General features: G+C 39.6%; 2 protein-coding genes across 3 annotated transcripts in view; one reads left to right on the forward strand and one right to left on the reverse strand.

Moving 5' to 3' along the window:
- Positions 1-1,075, reverse strand: part of LOC137996423 (dynein axonemal heavy chain 8-like) — a 99,425-nt gene extending 98,350 nt beyond the window's left edge. The window contains exon 1 of the mRNA XM_068841809.1: positions 322-1,075. Coding sequence (XP_068697910.1) covers positions 322-995 — 674 coding nt within the window. The 5' untranslated portion in view covers positions 996-1,075. The remainder of the gene's footprint in view (positions 1-321) is intronic.
- Positions 1,076-6,306: 5,231 nt separating this feature from the next.
- The window catches only part of LOC137996424 (zinc metalloproteinase nas-4-like), a 16,848-nt gene continuing 654 nt past the window's right edge, over positions 6,307-22,500 (forward strand). The window contains exons 1-7 of one of the 2 annotated variants that reach the window (XM_068841811.1): positions 6,307-6,415; positions 7,308-10,771; positions 11,044-11,214; positions 12,117-12,237; positions 17,833-18,026; positions 18,616-18,846; positions 19,596-22,500. The exon at positions 19,596-22,500 is cut by the window's right edge and continues 654 nt beyond it. In XM_068841811.1, the coding sequence (XP_068697912.1) occupies positions 10,552-10,771; positions 11,044-11,214; positions 12,117-12,237; positions 17,833-18,026; positions 18,616-18,846; positions 19,596-19,906 (1,248 nt within the window). In that variant the 5' untranslated portion in view covers positions 6,307-6,415; positions 7,308-10,551 and the 3' untranslated portion in view covers positions 19,907-22,500. Of the gene's footprint in view, positions 6,416-6,923; positions 10,772-11,043; positions 11,215-12,116; positions 12,238-17,832; positions 18,027-18,615; positions 18,847-19,595 lie in introns of those variants that run through there. The other variant, XM_068841810.1, reaches the window with a different exon arrangement.

Below are 22,500 nucleotides of genomic sequence, written 5' to 3' on the forward strand. Positions count from 1 at the left end.
TTGAAGAAACTGGGCAAGGCTTACAAATTAAAAAATGGACAAGTTTTCTTTGTTTCTAAAACACTTGTACGATGAAATGATATATGAAATGGATCATATATGAACTACGGATATGAAATCAAGTGAAGCTATGATCCTCGCAGTTATGAACGCAATTTTTGCAATTGCGTAAAGAGGCCTGAAAAATTCAGGACTTTAACAGGGTTTGAACCCGTGACCTGCACCGGCATCGCAAAAATTGCGTTCATAACTGCGAGGATCATAGCTTCACTTGATAAAACACTTGTGTTGGGTAATTTTTTTTTTCAATGACACACGCACCTCTCTTCCAATCCATCGGTCAAAAAATTCTCGATAGTGCTTATCCAGTCCAAAACTAAATTCTCGTATTCCTGTAGTATGGAAGGATTGACAGCAGCGGCTCTGTTTTGTTTAAAGTCAGACGTGACTTGTGACTCTGGTTTCTTCAAAATTTGTTGAGGAGTGATGGTGGCGTTTGCATACTCTGCCAAGGTATTTGTGTATTTGTCAAACTGATTCAAAAAGTGCGCAACATCGTCCTCTGAGTAATGCCCCCAGTCTTTCTGTGCATGCAAAATTGGAGAGAATATCTCGGAAAGTAAAGAGCTAAATTGCACCAAAGGATTCTCCTTGATTTCACCACAAAACACCTCTTTCTCCACACACGTTGGGTCGATAACGCGCTCCAAATTAGAACGGATAAAGTACAAGCAAATTGCCTCTCCGTCCATAACTTCCTTGAGCTTTGCACACGAGCTAGCGACACTCATCTTCCTAGGTACAAGACTGTTTGCGTCGGCTTTCGGACAGTAGAAAAACAACTTTGTATGGCCCTCAGGAGCCAAAAAGTCATTGATGTAATCAAGAGTTGACTGTTCAGCCATAAAATCCTCCAGCATCGTTGGGCTGTCATAAGCACCGACATGAAATGTTTCTTGCAGCTTGGTGGCAAACCACCAATGTCTTTCGTCCATTTTCAGCTGTTTATATTTCACCTTTTGACAAACTCAGCTGAATTTCCCTCCATTTTGTTGTCATTTGGTCGCCAAGCACTGGGTTACCATATCCCGGATGTGGGGAACAACAGGGCCTTGGAGGGGCAAAATCTGATCCCCTGGGAAATACGTTGCCGGAAAATCTGCACATAAAAGCATTTCTTGTATCATTTGCTGCAAAATTATCTGTCACATCATGTTTATTTTTAAATAAAACTGACTTTCGACCTTCTTTCGACTTTCTTGCATTATATTAGTAAGATGTTTAGCATTGCCGGATTTACATGTACGGCAAAAGTCAGTCCGAAACTTGCGTTTTGCCAAAATTAAGAAACTCGTTTGATTTTGGCTAATTTTTTGCCTTTCATCTACTCGTATATCGAGCAAGAAGAGAATTTTCGTGCTTCAATGACAGCAGCCTGCTGTTTACCAGTCATGTATTGAAGTTGAAGGAGAAGCTACATTCCCTCCAATGCTTTAAGGCAACCCGTAATCCCCCCGTAATTTCAATAAGCCCCGTGGTCTCGTTTCGGTTTACCCGACACTTTCTCTTTATTTTTCTTCATCTTGTAACCTTGGATTCCTCCCTCTAATGGTTGAGGTGTGACAACAAAAAAACGGGAGCTGGCACCTCAGAAGAAGAGAAAATCCAAAGTGGATGTATGTTGACAAGTTGTGCCATAGACCATAGTTAATATCATTAGATTGTTATGAAACTCGACAAGTTTCTTTATTTGAAGGTTCTGATCCCTGTTTTGGTCCCGACCCTGCACAAAACACAAAATTTAGTCTGAACCGAAAACAAAAGATTATGGATGGTCACGCTCACTAAATCATTTAACATGACTGAAACCTCGTGTCACTGTTCTTGCTTTTGAAGTCCCAACTGAAGGTTTCACTAACTAGTCCGTCGTTCTATATAAAATCGTGCGTTCGATTGACCCTATACGCGGAGCGATGAGTTAAAACGGTATTTCTGGCGTTTTGAAGCAACAAGGATAATAAAGATATGTTTAAAATAGCATTTTAGCAGGTGTTTGACAATTTTAATGTGAATCTCCGTAAAAACGAAGGATTTCTTACTTCCATTCCATGTGTTCCTATTCCTGACTTTCGGTCAATTGAACGCACCCTTAGTATGGTCTAGTATGGTTGAAATTGCCCGCAAACCACATCTGTTAAAAGCACAAATTTATGCCGGTTACAATATGCGTGGCGTTGAATCATTATCATTCGGGTATTTAACTACATAATGGGACAAATACTCCTTTTCTTATTCAGTTTATATTTAGTCTAAGCTATGGTTTTACTACAGCACCAACTGTATGCTTGCAGCTTTGAGCCTAAATTTAGCGACATTAAGGCTTGACGACATTAACATGGACGGCAGGACCTCTGCCAATCAACAGAGCGGATAAAGTGGATAAAGGAAACTGTGTGTTCTCAAACAAAGTATTAGATGCGTTTATCAGTTAAGCCTCAAAGGTTAAAGTTGCACTGGGTTAAAGGTAACAGCATGCGTGAGCCGCAGGATATCCAGGATGTCACTCGAAAGATCGAAAGACCTCTCCCAAGCGAAACCAAACAAAATTGAAGGAAATGATAACAGCGTGTGATCACAAAAAAAAACAGCTCAGCACCGTAGGATGCGCACATCACAGAGGTGTCCTTAAAACCGTTCTTTCTTAATGGAGCTATTCAGCTGTCTTAGAAATATGTAAGTTGGATCGATCAGAACCGCAATAATTCACCCACTGAAACGCTCTGATAATAAGTAACTTTTAATCAACCTTTTGCGGCCTCTTTGAAGCTCACGTGGCAAAACTGAGAGAGGTACCTGATTTTTTTTCATCGAATTCAGTCTCTTTCATAGTCAACAGGTTTGGTGAATTGAGACACGACTTTCTTCTCCACCCTATTACAAGCATTTGTTGCTCCCCTTCGAGGAATATTATTTATATACCCGATCTTTACTATATTTACTTTTATTTAACCCAGGTAGCTCAATAAGTTCTTAAGGCAAGTATCTTCCTGTAATTTTGGACTACCTTCAGCACCCGGCCTTTCACTTTTAGCTTTAGTTATTTTCTTTTATATCTGCTCATTTTACTGTGCTGTGAAATTCTTGAAGTAAAGTTAAGTAAAGTAAAAGATAAGTTGACAATAGCATCAATGAAATAAACTGCGGGTCCATTCAGCGTGATATGGTGATAATGCTGATTTTCTCTCTCTCTTTTTTTCTCTCTTTTTTTTTGAGAGAAATTGTTTCCTTCCCGCGACCAATTCGATCATCAAACTTTATCAAAACCGAACTGAGTTGCAAATACAATCAGTTAACCATCTGTTATCTCCAGCTGAAGGATAATGTTCAGTATGGGCACGTTGCCATACAATGACAGCCATTTCTCTTAAAGAAAATAAAGGAAGGAAGCCGTTTGCGTAGATAAGCAAATTGTTATTCAGTCACTCCAACGGAAATGCTTTTTTAGAAAATTCCGCAAGGAGTTTTTTTCTTCTTAACCGTCAAAACCGATGAATCCTAGGTCCTGACAAACCTCGTATCTCTACATTTCAAGGGTTCATATCTCCTTCATTTTCAGTTTTTATATGGAAACTATGTCATGTGCCGTTTTTAAAGTTTCTGCTAGAGGTAAAATAACGGAACCAGGTCGGCAAAACATGATGTTTGCATTTAGGAATTTGGAGGGAGCAATTTGTCTTCTGAGCCCGAGCATTACATAGTTCCCATATCACTTTTCAATGAATGTACATTCATCAAGCGCTGGGTAAGATAAATCAATTCAAGATGAAAGTTACATAAACAAACAGGAAACACTAGGAATCAGGTAAAAAAAAAATGTCCAGAATTTCATCAGATCTCAGTTCCATGCCGATCGATCAACACAGCCAGGCTAAGCTGAGGGTTAGCCTGCTTATGCAAACAGGACCTCTTATTATGACTTAATTTAAAGGCATTCATCTTAATTGGTAACAAGTTGGATATTTGACAAGCGAATTATTATCATGTGGCCAGCGTCTTGCTGACTAACTTAATCACTGACACTGCTATCATCACTCATAACAACAAAGGGCGAGAGATTAATTAGCAAGAACGATCAAGACGGCTACACAATATCATCTGAAAAAGTAACTGTGCTATTTTCATGATCATTTCGTAATTCCTCCAAATCCAGTTCGTGTTGTAAATTGCATGGCAACTATCGGTGGGATGGTATGATTTACGAGAAACTTTACAGGAGAATATGAAAAAAAAAATTAACTGCAGGTGCTATCATCCACCAAGTAACATCAAATTTGGCCATTTCACATCGTTGTTAGAAGAGTATGGTAGAAAAACGTGAGACTCAGGTGTGAAGTATACGTACGCAAAGCCGTTGTTTTTTTCTCATTAACCCATTTTTTTTGCTTCATACCGCTGACCTCGACGTCGTCGTCAGTTAACCTTGCTAAGATCTTCCCGTAACGGGGGGGAGGAGGAGGAGGAGGGGGGATTCCTTAGGCATTGAAATCAATGCATATATTTGCGGGTTACAAACGAAAGGGAGCCATGATTCACCAACTTATCTGTGTCAGGAGTAGTGGGTCAAGAGTAGCGAGGTGCGTTCAATTCCGGTTTTGTCATCCACGAAGCATTTGAAAGTAGTTGCGCATGCATATTTAGGGGAGAATCGTTTTGTACTCTTTTCCAGTATTTATTCGGTAACGAAGGTATCGCACTTTAAGTATTTTGACTGTCACGGTTTTCTTGTTGCTAATAATTTTATTAAAAACGATTACGGAATACATGTGTTGTAACGAATATATCAGTCTTGTGGGACATGAATGAAGGGGGTAGTTTCTAAAGAAACTGTGGTGCTGCGTCGGTGGGGAAGTAGTATACAAAAATTTCGTTTTATCAACGGAGTTGATAAAGTAAATTGGCCACCGTACAGAGATTCTAAAAGCAGACGTTTCGAGCGTTAGCCCGTCGCCATTCGCTCTGACGAAGGGCTAACGCTCGAAACGTCAGCTTTTAGAATCTCTGTACGGTGGCCAATTTACATTATCAACTCCGTTGATAAAACCAAATTTTTGTGGGACAGGATTGGCCTTTCTCGCTGGATAGCCAAACAGTATGAACCCCCGGCCAACATGTACAGCCGGACAGTCATGACCCATCCCGGCAGTTTTTAGCCCCGTCCAACAGGACTTGACTTCCCTTGGGGCAAGCCCTGGTCGAGGTTATTTAATTTGAGCCAAAACAAGACGATCAAGATAGCGTCCAAACGCTGGGAAAATCACATGGCATCATTGTGGGATCGTGGGACATCCTGCGGAACTGACACGATTTAATGCCTTCGGCCTCAAACGCAAAAACCCGCTCGCACCCATCGGGAAAGACTCTTCTAGGGTCTTCTCGATCGTCGTTTTTCTTCTCTCACATACATGTTCTCCTCCTCCTTCTCCTCATAGGAAAATAGTTGATAACTGACGTTGAGGTATTTAGTTCCTTGAAAATGATAAAACGAATGTAAAAACGCGGACAACTGGAGGGAATGGTTTTTTAAAGGACTTGAAGAGTCTAAACAAATTTAGGAAATTAAGAACGAATAAGACGCGTAAAGCAAATTCTGTCGCAGTTTTCATGCAGTGCCGAGTTGCAAAAAAAAAAAATAATAAACCGGATGTTACTAAGTTCCTGAGATTATACGTGGGACATCAAATTTTTCGCGGACTTATGCAGTTATCTATAGAACTCGAGGACAATTGAACGGACAAGCGTAATTGTTTTGACTAGAGTATATTTCGCAACACCGCCCGCGCCCAAAACCGAACCGAGCCTCATCGATGAAAACAAACAGGAAATTACTACCGAAGTGGTCTGACTTGAAAAACTAAAGTAAATTAAGACATATATTTTCCGGAAAAAGCTTATAGTGACAAATTGAAGTCATTGCAAATTTATTTTTTTACAAAGAATGAGTCCTCCAACTGAGAGGTACGTGGGGACAATGATCCTGAGTGTTTGATCACACGACAAACCTTTCCTACTTATAACACTGCAACATGAAAAGTGAGAAGTTACTGCCTCGGCGTCAAAGTAACCGAAATGAAAAAAAGATTACTTAGTTTTGTAAAAACTAGCCGCATAAGGTGAAATGCAGATTTTAAATATTCAGCGCGTTCCAAGCATATTTTCAGGCTTGCCGACTAAAGACAATCATAACCAATTGTCCTTTCTTGTCACAGGAAAAGACCGCAAAACAAACATGGAACTTAATCGCACGCTCTAGATTTTATCAAATAACTTTATATACATCTTGGTTTGTTTTAAGCTTTGAATAGAGGCAGATCAGTACCAGGAAGAGAGACGCCATAAATTGAGTTCATCAGGCAAGGTTTGTGGTCTCGCCATAAATATATCATGGATCAATATAGCTTTTCCTTAATATAAAGCAATATCCTTCAGGGATACGTACGGATTACCGTAAAGGAATGTATAAAGTTGACGGAAATGAAGAATGTGAATAAACAAAGCCAACGTTGAGTGGAAACCGTTATATCAGATGAATACTGGAAAATTACTTTAACCAAGAGGATGTTACGTAATGCCCAAGGGGCCTCGATCAATGACAAAAATCTTCACAAAAATAAACAAACAGAAAAAGGTTACCCTTTGGTTGGTTCTGTTTTGAGCATTAATTAAACAGAAATGCAGATCAAAGCTTAGAAAATTTGACTACTGATCTCCTGGCCGTATGAGTAACACCATTAGACGTCACGAAACCGTTCAGTTAACGCTGAACCTGTTCACAAAACACGTCATATAATTTGCCTTAAAAAACCGGGCCAGTGAAACGAGATTAGTGAGTTATGACATCTCTTGCAAATCATTGCAAAAATGACAAGAAATGTAGAATACACATCCAAAGAAAAATTGGCTTGTTTAGTAAAACGCTCAAAGCAAGCAGATTTTCGTTGACTTTCCAGTAGCTTTTAATGCGTTAAGATGATTGCACTCTGAAGTCACTGCTACAAGAAAAAAATCTCAAACATTTTAGGCGGATAAAGCGATAACACTCTGATCATCTTATGCCACCGGTATCTGATTAAACGTCGGACACTGACGAAGAGGCTTCACTGATTAGATTGTAAGCGAATCCTGTCTTCAAGCGTTATAAAAATTAGGCAAAGTGACGAGGAACAGTGACAAGGCTAACTTGATCACGTCAAGGCGAAGTCATTGAATAGTATATTTAGACAATCACTTTGGTTCCTCTTCTTTTTCAGATGCCACAAATGAAGAAACAAGTTTAAAAGTTTACAACTCGCAACCATGCAAGGCTTTTCATTGAAGGACTACAGAAATGCGTAAAGGGAGATTTAATTGAAGGCTAGTAAGGAGTGGTTTTCTGGAGAATCCTTCGCACTGACTCCACAGTTTCAAATTAAATCATACTAACTATGATTAAATCGAATCTCCTCAGCTCCTAAAGTTCCAAGAATACACTTTCGAAACCTCTCGTTCTGGTTACGAAGGGGCGAAAGATCAGGACCCTTTATGATGCTGATGACATACGTGTAATACACTGGAAAGCCAACGCAGCTTTCTCGTCACCATCTTGACTCTGTTTTGACGACAGCAGATACCTGAATAACTTATCATATCAAACAGAGAAGTTAGTGATCTTTTCATCAATAGGAAACTGAATAGACTCGATTTCTAGAACCTTCCAGCCTGATGTTTATGCCACGAAGCTGAAACCTGGAATCCTGACAACAAAACAATTATCAGAATTTAATTAATCACGGTTGTGTTGGTTTTGTGCCGTGGTCCTGCAATACATGCACTGAACCATCTGGTCATACGGACCGTTGTAAAAAAAAAAACAATAAAAAACGTTAAGATGAGCGCTAAGAAAAGCCTTAATCTTTCGTAAGAAAACTTGTCTATCAAAAGTTTTGTTAACAAAGATAAGACTGAAGGGATTTTTCCTTGACCAGTAAGGAACGGTTTTTCTGCATGATGAGTTTCAGTGGATCCTTTATCAGCATCAATAAGCTAATGTTCAGAATAAAGCTGGACGGTTTTCTGGCTTTATCGCTCCACTGACAAATAGTGCTTTTCCATTACCGACAACAGCAAGCTCAGTTAGAAGCGATACGGAATTTGTCAAAAGGTACCACAAATATTCAACCAAATACAAACTCACGTAGCAAAGTCAAACAAGAGCCTAGCTTTCATGGTGACATCAAGTCAATACATGCGTCACAATAGAAATCCCCACCAGTCGCTTTTCCAGCTAATTCACCGAAACTATACCCTTTTTGACATCCATCTAGACTTTTTTCCATTTGTTATGACAAGAGGTTTATCGTTGCGAAGCTGAGCTCAAAGAGAGGTGGCTTACTCTCAAAGACTGATCTGTTGTCGAAATCCTTAGCTCATTAACCGGCTATAGATAGGCTACGTTTCTCTGTCGAACCTTTGATATTAACCGCTTAATTCCTACAACGCTGGTGGAATCTATTTCAATACTTTAATTATTGAGTTGGTTGATGGTAACTCTTACAAAGAATGCTCTTTGGAAAACAATTGACAAATGCTCGAAATGTCGCAAATTCCTAAGAATACCTCTGCCCTTCCTTTGGAAGTCTGTTTTTGAGATATTCGACAGACCACTCGTTAACCTATAAATAGGAAGCACTCTATTACATTTTTCTAAAAACTTAAGCTGAGTATGAAAAAGCTAGCCACGTTTTAGGTCAAAGGATTTTAAACTTCCGTGACCAGCCTTAATTTAGTGAAATTCCTTCTCCAACAGAGGGGTGTGGAACTCGTAAATGATTCATGAAAAACCACCATATGCCTTCATTTATTTGTTTTCTAACCTAACTGAACCAAAATTCTGTCCATCGTAAACTCTGTAGTAACGTTTCATCTCTTAAACTCGAACAGAAGGTTAATGATAATAGTTTTAACAAAGTGGAACAAGTTAGGGACTGAAAAGAACAATTACAGCTCCATTAGCGAGACTTCAATTAAGCAATTTATCACACACTTAAGTCAATCAGTTGGCGACCTTGAAGACCACACAACGAAACCACTTATATTTCCCTATTAATCATTAGTTGATAAACAAAACAGACGGGCCATCTTACCCTTCTTATTAAGAAACGCATGTCTTTTGAAGCTAAAAATCACGGTCGACTACATAAGAATAGTGACAAGAAAATATTTCGCACCTCACCATTCCGGGCAGATAAGAACAGGTCAACAAAGCTTAGAGCAAGTAACCGCATTCCTGTGTAATAATAATGCAAATCAGACTTATCTGAGTCGTAAAAGTAAATTGGTTCAACCCAAAAACTCGGAAAATAAGTTACTACATAACTGTAAATGTATTCTTAATGTGGAGTGAACCTGAACAGCAGTCAGATGTTGTTTTAAGGTCGTACACTGCCAAGTCAAGTAACACGGGGGTCTGTTGCCGGCAGAAGTTAACAGCGTGAAAAAATTGGCATTACAAACCACGTGTGAGTCATCACGTTATCTTCTTCTTTCATTTGCTGCGCAGAATTCAAGCTTCTTTCGCGAATTTAACCGGCAAAAGTACGGCAAATTGGTTGGACCATCGAGAGATACAACCACAGATACAGTTTAATCGGTGTTGACAATTCCCATTGGTTTGCGTGCTTTATTAGAAATACAACTGTCACTACGGTGTATAAACACCGGGGTCATCTTAAAATTACTGTTATTGTGTCAGCAGTACTGCACTCACTTATTCGCCACACTCTGTTAGTCACAGCAAACGCTTCACCAGTTATCTCAAATTGGGGTTTCGTTCAGCCCTTGAGGCAGTCGATGGGCTGCTTTGATTGCGTTTTGAATCGAAAATTGTCCAGTCTCAACTCAACTAGAACATCCATTTGTGGTTGTGCTCAAGTTCTTGCGTTGCTGATAAAGGCAAAACCAATGTGAACACATCCAAAGCACTCTGCTCTTACATGAGAACGAACCGTGCGAACTGAAAACAAAACCTTCACGCGGTGGTATTGCGAAGTAATAATAGCTTCCCCGGCCAATGTTTAGCACCGCGGGACGTTATCGGCTTTCAGTTCATAATCCCACAAGGAAATTAGTTAAATCACCTCCATCGCATGCCAAAAATCTTTTGAAGCTCAAGGCCTCACTTCCACGTTTCCGGATCTACTTTCCCAAATTAGACATCCGTGAAGGAATCTGGAGCAACGCGGAGCGCAGCGTCCGAAATTTCTGCACGAATCCCAACCATCACTGGGCAACACCAGCAGAGCAGAGTGTAAAGTGTAATTGACTGTCAAATTAGGTTGTTTGTAAGTCTCAGCTTGAAATGACTGACATCGGTGTTAAAATTATTTGCAAGTAATACCGCCCACATCATCCGATTCTCATATAGAGGCTATTTAAATGGAACGCCTGTGACGCCACTACGCAAATGACAACTTAAAAACGGCGCAAACCTTTCTCATTGATTTGAACGCGTAACATATGCTAACGAGACGAGTAGGAGCCATGTTGGTTCAGCGAATCGGGCTTGGTTTTATTTTCGTGCATGTTGTATATCTTTCTGCCTTTCCTGTCCTCCGTGAAGATGAAAAGAAAACCTCTGGCACCCTCAAAGATTGCTCCGAGGACGAGACAAATATCTTTAGCAAGTCTGAGGCACCGGAGCCATGGGAAGTGAACCAAGACTTGATCAACCATCAAGGTGTGCACCGCTTCGGTGTCGTCTATTCAGGCAGTGTGTTTATATCTCAGTGCTTTGCAATAGACCCTTTGATTTGCCGCTTGTCGCCAACTATCATTAATCGCAATAGTAAATCGCTCGCAGACCGTGTCAAGACTACGATGCGACTTGCGCGAACAACTCGACGGCTGTAAAAAAAAAAAAAAAAGAGCGCGAACCGTATCAGTTGTAATCTGGGCTTTCCCTTCAGATTAATTAATTCGTAACCTGTATCCAATGGACATCTTTTTTAGGTGAAGTGTCGTTTGATGGCGGGGCGCTTTTCCAAGGAGACATCGTCTTAGACTTGAGAACACGCCTTCTCATACGAGGAGGTCGTGCCCGAATAACGAGGGCAGTAAAGAAATTAGCGACATCTCGATGGCCCAATGGCGAGATTCCTTATGTTGTCGACAGAGACTTAGGTAAGCTGATCTGATTCACCTTTCAGGAGGCAATGAGCTGTAGAACCATTGCTAAAACTTCCCCAGACCTGGAGATTTTGGGCAGGAGGAAAATGTTCACCAGCGCGATGGTTTGGACCGAAACAACGATCTGACTAAACTGTGGCAAAGCCTGAAGACAATTTGCCATGTTACCAGGATTTTAGTTCTAAGGAATCGTTTTAGTTCACCTGGCAAATAAACCTCAAGCCCTGAAGCGAATGGGGTGGGAATTGAAGCTATATTTTACTACACTCCAAGACTTGACTGCACTACATCGACCCACGCGACAATTTATGTACAAAAGACTTATGGGAATGTGTTACCCGAGCTGCGAGCTTTTTCGATTCATAAAAGTTGTGGTTAAACTTGTTGCCTTCAAACTCTTCATCTTACTGAAGCCAAATTTCTCAAGGACAGAAGCAATGCCTTTAGTCCAGAAATAAGCCTCAAAGTGTTCTCATTTTGAGATTCGAGAGATTCGGAAGACATTTCTTTGTAAATATGTGTAGTGGATATATGTGGCTTGAGCAATTATCATCCGACGTAATGCAGTCATTAGGATGTCGAAGAAGAGGGGGTTAGAGTTTAAACAATGCCATGTCATTGTGTTGCTTAATGTTCAATGAGGTTTGTGCTGACAATGAATATTTTAAGCCCTAAAGAGTCGATGGAGATGACTGCTAAGCCCAGGACATTGCACACAGTTTCCCAATTCATGGAGTGTGTGTATGCATGAAGGCGGAGCCAAGGCGAACTGTAATTGATGCTGTGTTCTTTTCTATCAACAATGCATTCATTGCCGTCAATTTTAATTTAATTACGATACAAAACTTTCCTATACAAAACGTTGTAACTTTTTGTTATTCCTTGGTTCATTGCAGCTACAAAAACCAAGAAGGAAATAAGGAAAGCCTTGAGACACTGGAAGAGGAAAACGTGTCTAAATTTCCGGCATAAGAGAGACGGGGATGTAGATTACATTCGGTTTGTTGACGAACTTGGGTAAGGATTATTAGTGCATCTTACTTTGACTGAAATATTCATGATTTTTCGGCTGCTTTCAGATTCGTAAAACACTCTCATACGCAAGGAGCTATGCGTTACCAATATATAGAATGGAGGGCTACCTTGAGAGACGAGAGTTCGGTAAAACGATTTTAGCAACATTGAACTTGTTTTGTTTAAGTTGTCTTTGAAAGTTTGTCAACGCACCGACCCACTCACAAAACAGATTATCAAGTAGCGGATCACACAAAAAGCAAAAAATTTCTTTTTCAATGGTCTTAGCACTCTAATTTGTGAAGTCATTAACGCTTCTTCTTAATGACAAGAGGAGAACGGAGAGAGGCCGGAAATTCGTTGACATTTTTATGGTTAATTAAGTCATTCAAATGCGGTTAGCAATAAGCACGGTAACTGGCAAACTGATGCATGCACCGGAAAAGTATTGATTAGAGTGTTATTTTAGTTTTGCTTCTCTCTTTCAAAGCAAACAGAACAAAGAAAACATGAATAGAACCTTACAATGGCTCAACATCACAAGCGACAGCAAACTAAAGAATTGGTTTGATTAATTGGCGAGGCGATAAAACCTAATTTGAATGGCGGACGACCGTGATTTGCTGAAAGGCTGTGGAATTAACTACAAATAAACATTTGACAGTTTTTCTATTGTTTACAAATGTCAATAATAATGAAAGTTTTTATCGAGACTGAAAATTACCTCGTTACTGCCGACCAAAGAAATGTAATAGGTTTCCGTTCGTTTTGAAGAATATAACTACCTGCTTAAGTCCTATTGGCAAGGTTGTTTACTGCTTGCTCAGTGGAGCTTATGGTGTTCTGAAGATGAGGTTGTTTTTTAGTAAAAACGTTATGATAAAGCCTTACTGATCAACATTTCGGTGACAGACTGCAAACCATATGCCACGGTTATTAACAATGAGCACGGAATGAAAGCAATTTTCTAAGAAATGGAATTCTGTGTATTAGCCGCTCGGGTGCCATCACAATCGTTTTCGGTCGCCGTCGGCTCTTGCATGACCATAAAATGCTACCAATTTCCTTTTTCTTCCGCGTTCTTCCACCAATAAAACCATAAAACTTCTTTTTATGTACCTCCAAAATGCCGACCGTGGATTGTAAAAACATTCAACCTCTTGAATGAACATCTTACTAGCCATGTCATTGCTTGGCAAACAATTTGGTTTCCAACTTCCTTACCAGCTAAACGGAACCAATCGTTGATCTTGAAATACGTTTGTGGTGGACACATGTCTGGCGGCCTCAACGTGTGATTGTCACATTTCAGTATGGACTGGCACCAGCTTTCGTCAATTATTTCCTTTGTCGAGAAACTAGTTTCCTCGCACAATTGATGGTTAACTGCGTGTGGAAAACATTTTGATTGTAACTTAGTCGTTGTACAATATGACTTGAAAAAGTAGAATTCTTGAGCTTAATTCATGACGACTGCAGTTTTAGAAGTGCTTAAAAATGTATGAGTGTTTTACCCATATCAAGCAGTAACCACGATGTGCTTTGTTAACCTCATAAACCAAGACTTGCTTCAACAAGTGACATAAATTAAGTGATAAACAACAACCCAAATATTCTCATACTCGGCCAAAACACTTACATGTATCCTTTTATTTCACTGAATTAATCCTGCTCGAAGCCCAAAATCGACCAGGAAATTCATTTCGGCGAAAAGTCATTGTTGACAACTGAAGGTTCTTATATTTTCTTGAAAGTGATAAATTAAGTAGCTGCCACAAAGACCGTCCGGCAGCATGATTGAGAATGCTGCAAAACAATGAATGACTAAACAATACCCCTGCACCCAGCACATGCGTTTTACAGTTTCGAAAATTTCATCGCGTCCTTTGCGAAACAACAGAAATCAACGAGATATCAACATCATAAGGAATACAGACAACGGGCGGCACATATTAGGAGCTACCCGCATTTTTTTTTTCTCTTTTCACTCTTTGATGGTGACTTACATTCACCCTGACGGTGTTCAAACCAGTTTTAGTTCTTGGAAAAATTGACACCGTAAAAGTTAGAAAAATTGTGAAATGATTCGAAAGAAATGTCCGCAAGCAGTCATCGTTGCTGAAGCACAATGGCGTTTGGACGCAGTGTTTTGAAACTACCCTCGGTATTGATTTAATGATTACGTGAGATAGTTTTCGACATATACTCAAATGAGCAGGTGCCGCCTTGTTTAGCCTTGGTCAAAAGCTTCTCGACATATGCTCGGACATATTGGCAGTCTAATTGATTTTACCCATTTATCTGCCTTACCTAAGGCCTAAAGCTTCAAGGATTATCTTAGGAAATAACATTCTTATTATTTGATGTAGCCAGTTGTTTGTGTTTAGTTAAAAATCACACTATTATGACGCTAGCATAGAAAAAAAAAAACTGAACCACCTGGCCTCTCTAGTATTGTGGCCTCAAATGACAGCGGACAGCACGACACTGTCAAACAAGGAGTAGCGTTTGCGAAGTAGTTCGTAAACAAGTGAAGTCGATAAAAAAAAAGGACGCTGAAAAATCTATGAGCAGCCAGCCTTGTTTACTTGCGAAAAAACCGCTATCAAAAGCGCTCTTCAATAAAGCTAACTTTATTGTCGGTCAGTATAACAGTGAATAACAGTGGATCCACTAATTCAACGTCCTCAATGAACAACAGATCATTAGATCAGTTTAGCAAGCACAAATGTCACTTTGGTTGTTACAGCTGCAGAGCTCTTCATGGTCATCAGGCGGTTCTCTGCTATTCCATAAACCGTGTAGAAGCCTTGAGGCATTACTAAAATGACGATCCATTTTCGCGAGGAGTAAAAAAGGACGGTACTCTGTGAATAAAAATACTGTCGCCGGTAATTTTTCTTCCACGGCAGGCTTCAGAGAGTTTATTACTTGGTTTAAAAAATATGTTATCGGAAAACGGCTTGAGCCAGAGCACCGACGGTGAACGACATTTTTCGCAGCGATGTTTATTATTATTATTATTATTGTTAGAGCGGTTTTCAATTGAGTGTCGAAAGTAATTAGCGAATTACTTTGGTTTATGATTACTCCACTCAGTGATTGGTTCAAAGTTCTCGCGCCACTTTTTCAACCAATCAGAAGTGAAACCAAAACCAATCGTGGCTCGCGCGTGCCCATTTTCCCGCTCTTTGTGTCGGCTACGTGTAATTACTTTGAGTTTTGATTGGATTACTGGATTGTCTCCGTCCTTTTTGATTGGCCAAAGTAATTGCTTTGGTTTTGGTTTGGTTTATCATTATTATTATTATTTTCACCTTCTCAGGCTGATCTTTGCCGATATAAAAAAACTGAGGAAACGGGTCATAACCTTTGACCAAGGGTTCCGACCCATACGATCTCTTCTCCTTAAATTATGTACCAAGCACCTTTCTCAGAATCCTTGCTGTTCCTAATAGTGCAGTCTTTTGTAGGAATGCTGTTTGGAGTGTGATGCCAAGTTTCCCAAGCAAGTCACCTAACTTTCTTGTTACTCCACTTAGGGCGTCTCTCTCTTCAGGTCTTTGGGTTTTTCAACCTTTTCATCCTCTTTTTCACTGAGTCTTGAATCTCCGGGGATGGCGATGTCAACAATATAGCAGTTCTTCTCTTCTTTATTGATGATTACCAAGTCAGGCCTTCTATCTTCAATAACATGGTCACATTGGATACAGATTATTATTATTATTATTATTATTATTATTATTATTATTATTTGTATTAACTTGAATGTGATTATGATTCCTCATCTGTTTCCTTTTCATCTTCTTGGGCCAAATACGGTACATCGTAAGACATCATAATACAATGACATTTTCTTCGAGTTAAGACAAACCTCAACTACGATAACGAGGATTTCAGTATAAACCGAAAGAAAATAATGGGGGATGATTGTTTAAAATAGGGTCAAAACAGCCTCTGAAGGCAGGGAAGAAATGTTAAACTTGAAATTAAAAACCTCAACTCCTCGCACAACCCATTGTCTCTCACTGGACGTTATGGATAAAAAAGGAATCCCGGCCGTCGATGATCCAATTTTTCAGTGTGTCCTGGATTGCATTATTCTTATTCTCGGTACCAAGCAGAACTTTCGTGTTGTCATTCAGTCTAGGAAGGAAGGAAGGAAGGAAAATACGAATAGGAATAGAAATAGGAATGAAAATCCTTTTCAGTTCCGCAAAGATGTGATTTAATTTATCGTGTGCTCAAGTTTTCTGATGATAACAACGCTGGGTTAGCTATGCCTGGAATAGGAAGTAACAAGAAGGGGTATATTTATTCAGTCGTTCAGTTGGTCGTGTATTATTGCTAAGTGGTATCTTTTATCCCGTGAAATCCATCCACGTGGTGGCTTTGATAATGGGACTGAGCCTACATAAGGACAGAAAAACTCTGACCGAGGTGGGAATCCAAACCAAGATCTCCGGTCTAGAACAACGTTGCTCTACCGACTGAGCTTCATGGCCAGATGACGGCAAGGCGTGGGTACTTATTCGAGATGTCATTTCACTACAATGAAAGTGTGCAAGTAACGAGAAGCACAATGTGAATGCTACATTATAACAGAGTGTAAATACAATACACAAAGTATCTTAACCTCGGGATATTGGAATAGGGTACAACATTGAGACATCTCCTAGATTGTAATTTTAACTTCTATCTTCATGTAATCCATCCGAGAGTTCACCTTGTTCATTGCCGTGAAATGACATCTTAGATACACGAGGCCGTCTGATGTAATAGCCCAGTCGGTAGAGAAACAGTGGAGAACGAAAATGAATCGTGGATTCAATGATTCCGAACCTGTTCAGAGTTCCTCTCCGTTCTTCTGTTGGCTCACTTCCTTTAGTAGGACTAACACAGATGGGTTAGATAGTACTATATGGCTACTGCCTCCATTAGACACGCGTGTATATAGGTTGTATTGACATTACGTGATCGATGTCATGTTGGTGAACAAAAAGAAACGCTCATTCACCTTACAAGAAAGGGTTTCTCTTCACTAACTATAACATTCACTAATTAGCTGGTAGCCGGGGGAACATTGTGTGTGTAGATTGTGAGTTAAGGGAAAATCATAGCCCAAAAGTCTCATTACCACTACAATGCTGCATTGTTATCTGTCCCTCTAGACATTGGGTGCAAACCACCTATTGTACAAGGCTTGAAAACGTTTAAGGTTTTAAAATCAACACGATATTTAAAAATGTCGAGTTGATTTTAAAGCGAAAGATCAGTCAATTAAGGCATGCCAGTTATGTTGATCTTTTCAGCTGGTTTCATTCATTGTTCACAGGGCTAAACATTTCCTCATTAAATCTCACTGCGAGTGGCTGCGAGTATGTCGCCATTACGAATTTTTAGACCAAGGAGTGTCAGGGGACGAGATTGTCACCTAACCTAGTTGATCACAAATTGTTTCTTCCTACAAGTCCCTTGTGGCTCATTAGTGCCTTTTCCGAAGTATAAATCTCGGCTCCTGTTGGTGGCAATCGGATCTTTTCCCCTTGGTATACTCGTGTCGTTTCTTAATATTTAACCAGTTTATTTGCTTTTCAGATGTTGGTCGTACGTCGGCCGAGCAGGAGGGGAACAGAAGGTGTCAATTGGTCCTGGCTGTGAATATATGGGCACCATTATTCATGAGATTGGTCATGCCGTGGGATTTTGGCACGAACAAAGCAGACAAGATCGTGATCAATACATTCGCATTCAAAAAGAAAACATTCAAACCAATGCTATGGACCAATTTAGTAAGAAGCCCCTATTCTTTAACTTTCCTGTGATTGATTAACGTCCATTCTGTGTGTATGATAAAACGTAATGATTGTTAAGAATCGTGAAAAAGGAAAAAAAATCATACAAGACCATGCAATGAGATCTCATCTCATAATTCGTCAAATATTTTAACTCCTGGTTTATATGGTGGATTTTATTCATTTATGAGATCTTTCCTTCTTTAACCTTTTTTGACAATCTTGAGAAAATGACACTGATTCTCTTCACACGCTACTCCTAAAGGTGAAGATATGTTTCGTTGCCGCAGTGTCCAGCTGAGACGATTATTATAGAGATATTATGATAACCTGCAAGGAAAAGTAGGGGACTTGATGTGTTTTTTAGGTTTAATGTCTCAGTTTTCTATTGCGTGGGAAAATTGAGAAAAATAAAAAAATTATCTTCTTGGTTTTTAATTTTCGAGGAAGAACGAGAAGGACTCTGCTAAAAGGGTTCCAAATGGTTTTAAACGGATGAAATTTAAAATTAAAACTCTCAAGAGACAATAGCACCCTCGAGGATGTAACGGTAACGTCCATGGTTAATTAATTCTCTTTAATTTAGATAAGATGCCAAGAAAAGTTATGGATTCTATGAACTACGAGTATGACTACTTCTCTATCATGCATTACGGTACGAAGTTCTTCAGCAAAAACGGCAAAGCCACCATAAAAATTCGGAAGAGAGGGCGAAGAATTGGTGCTGAGATTGGTCAACGAAATGGACTGTCCTGGATCGATATAGCACAAGTAAATGCTATGTACAACTGCAATAAAATCCCTTCCGAGGAATCAAGTAAGTTGAATTCGACACCATGATACTTTCCTTTGGTAGAAAGCGGGGGAGGCTTATAATAAAATTGAAAGAAATAATAATAGTAATGACACACCACTTTTCAGTATTTAAGACATGTTTTGGCATTTTTGAATGCAATCGTCAGGAACATGCCGATACATGTCTTGCTCTAGACCTGCAGTCATAAAAATTATTTACAATTCAATTAAATTCTGCACACGTTTAAATGATCACAAAATTTTATGAGAAAGGAATTTTGATCATAACTGCATGAGCACTGATTTTACCAGCGCTGGCCGTTCGAAGTGCCATCATACAACAAACAAATAATGGTTACACCAAAATATAAGTTCATTAATTGAGCCGTAAGTTTGCATCGTCAGTTGGTCTTTTTTTCATCCACATTGCATTTTCATCCCTTACTCCAGCTGTGATCCTTAGCACACGGTAATATAAGACACCTTGAACCCTCAATTTTACCGTCAATGTTTTTATTTGTTACGAAATTTCTGTCAGTTATGTAAATACGATGTATTGTTGCATTCTTTTTGTACCTAAAGACGAAATAAGCTTATTTGGTGCATGAAGGTAAAGTAAGTTTTTGGCATAACAACTTTCTCGTTTAACTAAGAAATGTTACGTGCTTCATGCTGTTGTTTGCGAATGGGGTTAAGACAATTATTGCAGTGTTGATTTGGTCGTACGTCAACACAACTAAAAAATATTTTGTCGTGTACCATCTTTTACAGAAACTTGTTTCAACAGTTCGTCTGGAGACGGGCGAGATTATAGAGGAACATTAAATTATACAGAAACGGGTGTAACCTGTCAACCATGGAATGAAAGGTGGCCCCATGATCACGAGGAAGGAAAATTGCGTCACCCTGGAAGAGTGGGGCTAGGAAAACACAATTATTGTCGAAATCCTCGTGGGAAACGCGCACGGCCTTGGTGCTACACGACATTGAAAAGGCCCGAGTGGCAATATTGTGATATTGTGTTATGTAATCAAAGAAGAAGACACTACGATGACGATGACGATGCAGAGGAAGACACTTGAACTGAAACAAAATGTTTCGACGCCTGCATAAATTGCTGGGTGAGTGTTTGAGGGCCTCGGACGTGCTCCCACAGCGTACTACGGCTCTTTCTCAGGGTATCATCTCCCGACGCTCGCTGATAACAGTACATTTGCGAGAATGTGAGAGGTCGCTTGAAAAAGGCGCATGACACGGAAAGAGAAACACAAAGGAGCCAACAATTGACGGTAGTTCTATCACGGGAAACTTATCAACTATTGAATTATCCTTGGTATTTACAAGACTCGATTTTACAGGAAAGAAAATGCAATCTGTTCAATTTGAAGCGACAAAGCTATATTTATCAACAATGTTTTCAAGAACAAGCGACATGTATGGTAGCCTGCGTAGCAAGCGTTCCTGTGCGTTTTTAGGGAAAGGAAATCCCAGAAATCTATGGAGATCGGCGAGCGAACGAGTTTTGGCCGCGCGAAAAATGGGATCTCCATAGATTTCTGGGTTTTCCTTTCCCTAAAAACGCACAAGAACGCTTGCTACGCAGGCTACATGTATGGAGGAACCTGTTTTTAAAAGCAGCGGTATAAGTTTTTGTATTTCGTCCCTAGTTTCACTTTAGCGTTTTAGAGGCAGGGAATGACGTGATGTTAAGGATTCCTCGGTTTCCGGGTATTCAAACAGGAAATTTAATAATATTAGAGTCATATAAAATTTTTTCATTTAAAATTTCAGCTGATATTGAAATTCACTCCAGGTTTCTATGGTGAACCGCCTCTCCTATTGGGTGCCACATGTCGCTAGGCGTGGCAAGAGAAAAAAACCGCACCATTTAAATTATTTCTTAGAGCAATCGGTGGCTTTTTACCCTTTGGAGTCTCTCAGTGGATCAAAACTACCTTTGGTGAGAACCAAAAGCTCAAGGCGTTGAGTACCTTGTGATGTTTGACACAGCGCTGGGCAGAATTAAAGAAATTTAAGCACCACGTACGTTAGCAACAAATGATATCAATACTCGGTTGTTAAGGGCTGATCCTGCAAGTTTCGTTTGCTGTTTTTAGTTGGCAGGACAGGTGAAAAATTCTCCGAAAGCAACAAACACAATTGCCATGTGTTTGTTTGTTCTATTAAGGAAAGCCGATCAAGAATCTCTTCTCTACTATTAGCTCTAACCACGATGCTTAATCTCCCTATTGACTCATTTCCGTTAAGCTGATTGATTTCCGTAAAATCCCAGCGGACTCTTACTGTGAGTGTTTTTTTAGCTTACTTTTATATAATTATAGCATGCAAGACGCCTCCCACCATAGTTAATTGAGGGCAATGGTTATGAAACGCGACAAATTTCTTTGTTGTAGGTTTTTGTTCTCTTTTTTGGCCTTGACCGTGCACAAAACATAATAGTTGTTTACTCCGTACTGAGGAACTAACCAACAGAAACGTGTTGGTTACGTAATTCATGCATAGTGTGTGTGCGCAAAACAAAAGTTTGTGCACGGTCGTGGACTTTCCAACCTAAATCTTGGCATCTTTGTTTGCTCCTTTGATGTTTGTCGAGCTTCCAAACCCGTTCCCTCTATTAACTATGCTCCCACGGAAAAGTCCACAAGATTAAAATTTCCTCACTCAATATTAAGTTAGTTCTGATTAATTATTTCCTCAAAATCACGCGTTTACTATTGGGCATGTTGCTCAGTAGAATCTCTACTTTGAGAAAAGAGCTCTGTTTTTCTCTTTGTAGTACACACCGCGCGAGAAGGGGCAAATGAAAGATCGTTTCAAGTAACCTTAGCCTTCTATACCCTCTAAAATCTGTGCAATATAGTTTAGAGGAAATTACACTCCTCCTCTGTTTCGAAGTATGTTTTGTTCACTTTTAGTTCAGTTTGAACAAGATGTGAAATTTGTCGAACTCGAGTTCAAAGCCTTGTGATCAAGGACATCAAGATACATGAATTCACTGACTCCATCAGGGGCTATTTGTGTGTTTGTGTTTCTTTGTCCTTTGGTTTAAAGTGACCCCATAGCCTGCCTCGTGCTACGACCACTATTGTTTCGAAATTTGTTGTTTTTTTAACCAATTTGTAGCTGTGGGTGCGATATTGTATATCAGTTTTTGTTGTGCAAAACTGGCGGAAGGTTCCGACTGAGGGATTTTGGTAAGAATCACGTACTCCGCAATGAACATGCCGTTAAGGCTCTTACTGTGACACAGTGGCTGTTCATAGGAAGCCCAGTTCTTTTAAAAGTTGTTATTTTGGACAATTTCAATGGCACTCTAACAACAGAAAATTCCTAGAAACTACCGTGAAATCGTACTTAATGGTCGCAGTTGGTGGTTTTTAGTCTTAAAATAGAATTTGACCATAAAGGTTTTATTATCAATTTGCTAATTACTACCAAGGAAGGAATTGGAATTTTTTTAACTGGAGAAACGTCTTTCTTGGCTTGAATTCACACAAAGGAGTGCCACAATCTCACTACGACAAATGAAAGTTTCTTGCGAAAATGCCAAAATGCTCGGCTGCTTTACTGGATAAATACAACGGTATCAGTTAAAGTTTGAGTAATTTCTTTACATCAATGTCTCGTGGACCATTTCATTTGATTTTTCTTTAAA

This window comes from Montipora foliosa, chromosome 3 (genome assembly GCF_036669935.1).
Source record: "Montipora foliosa isolate CH-2021 chromosome 3, ASM3666993v2, whole genome shotgun sequence".
Taxonomy (NCBI): domain Eukaryota; kingdom Metazoa; phylum Cnidaria; class Anthozoa; order Scleractinia; family Acroporidae; genus Montipora; species Montipora foliosa.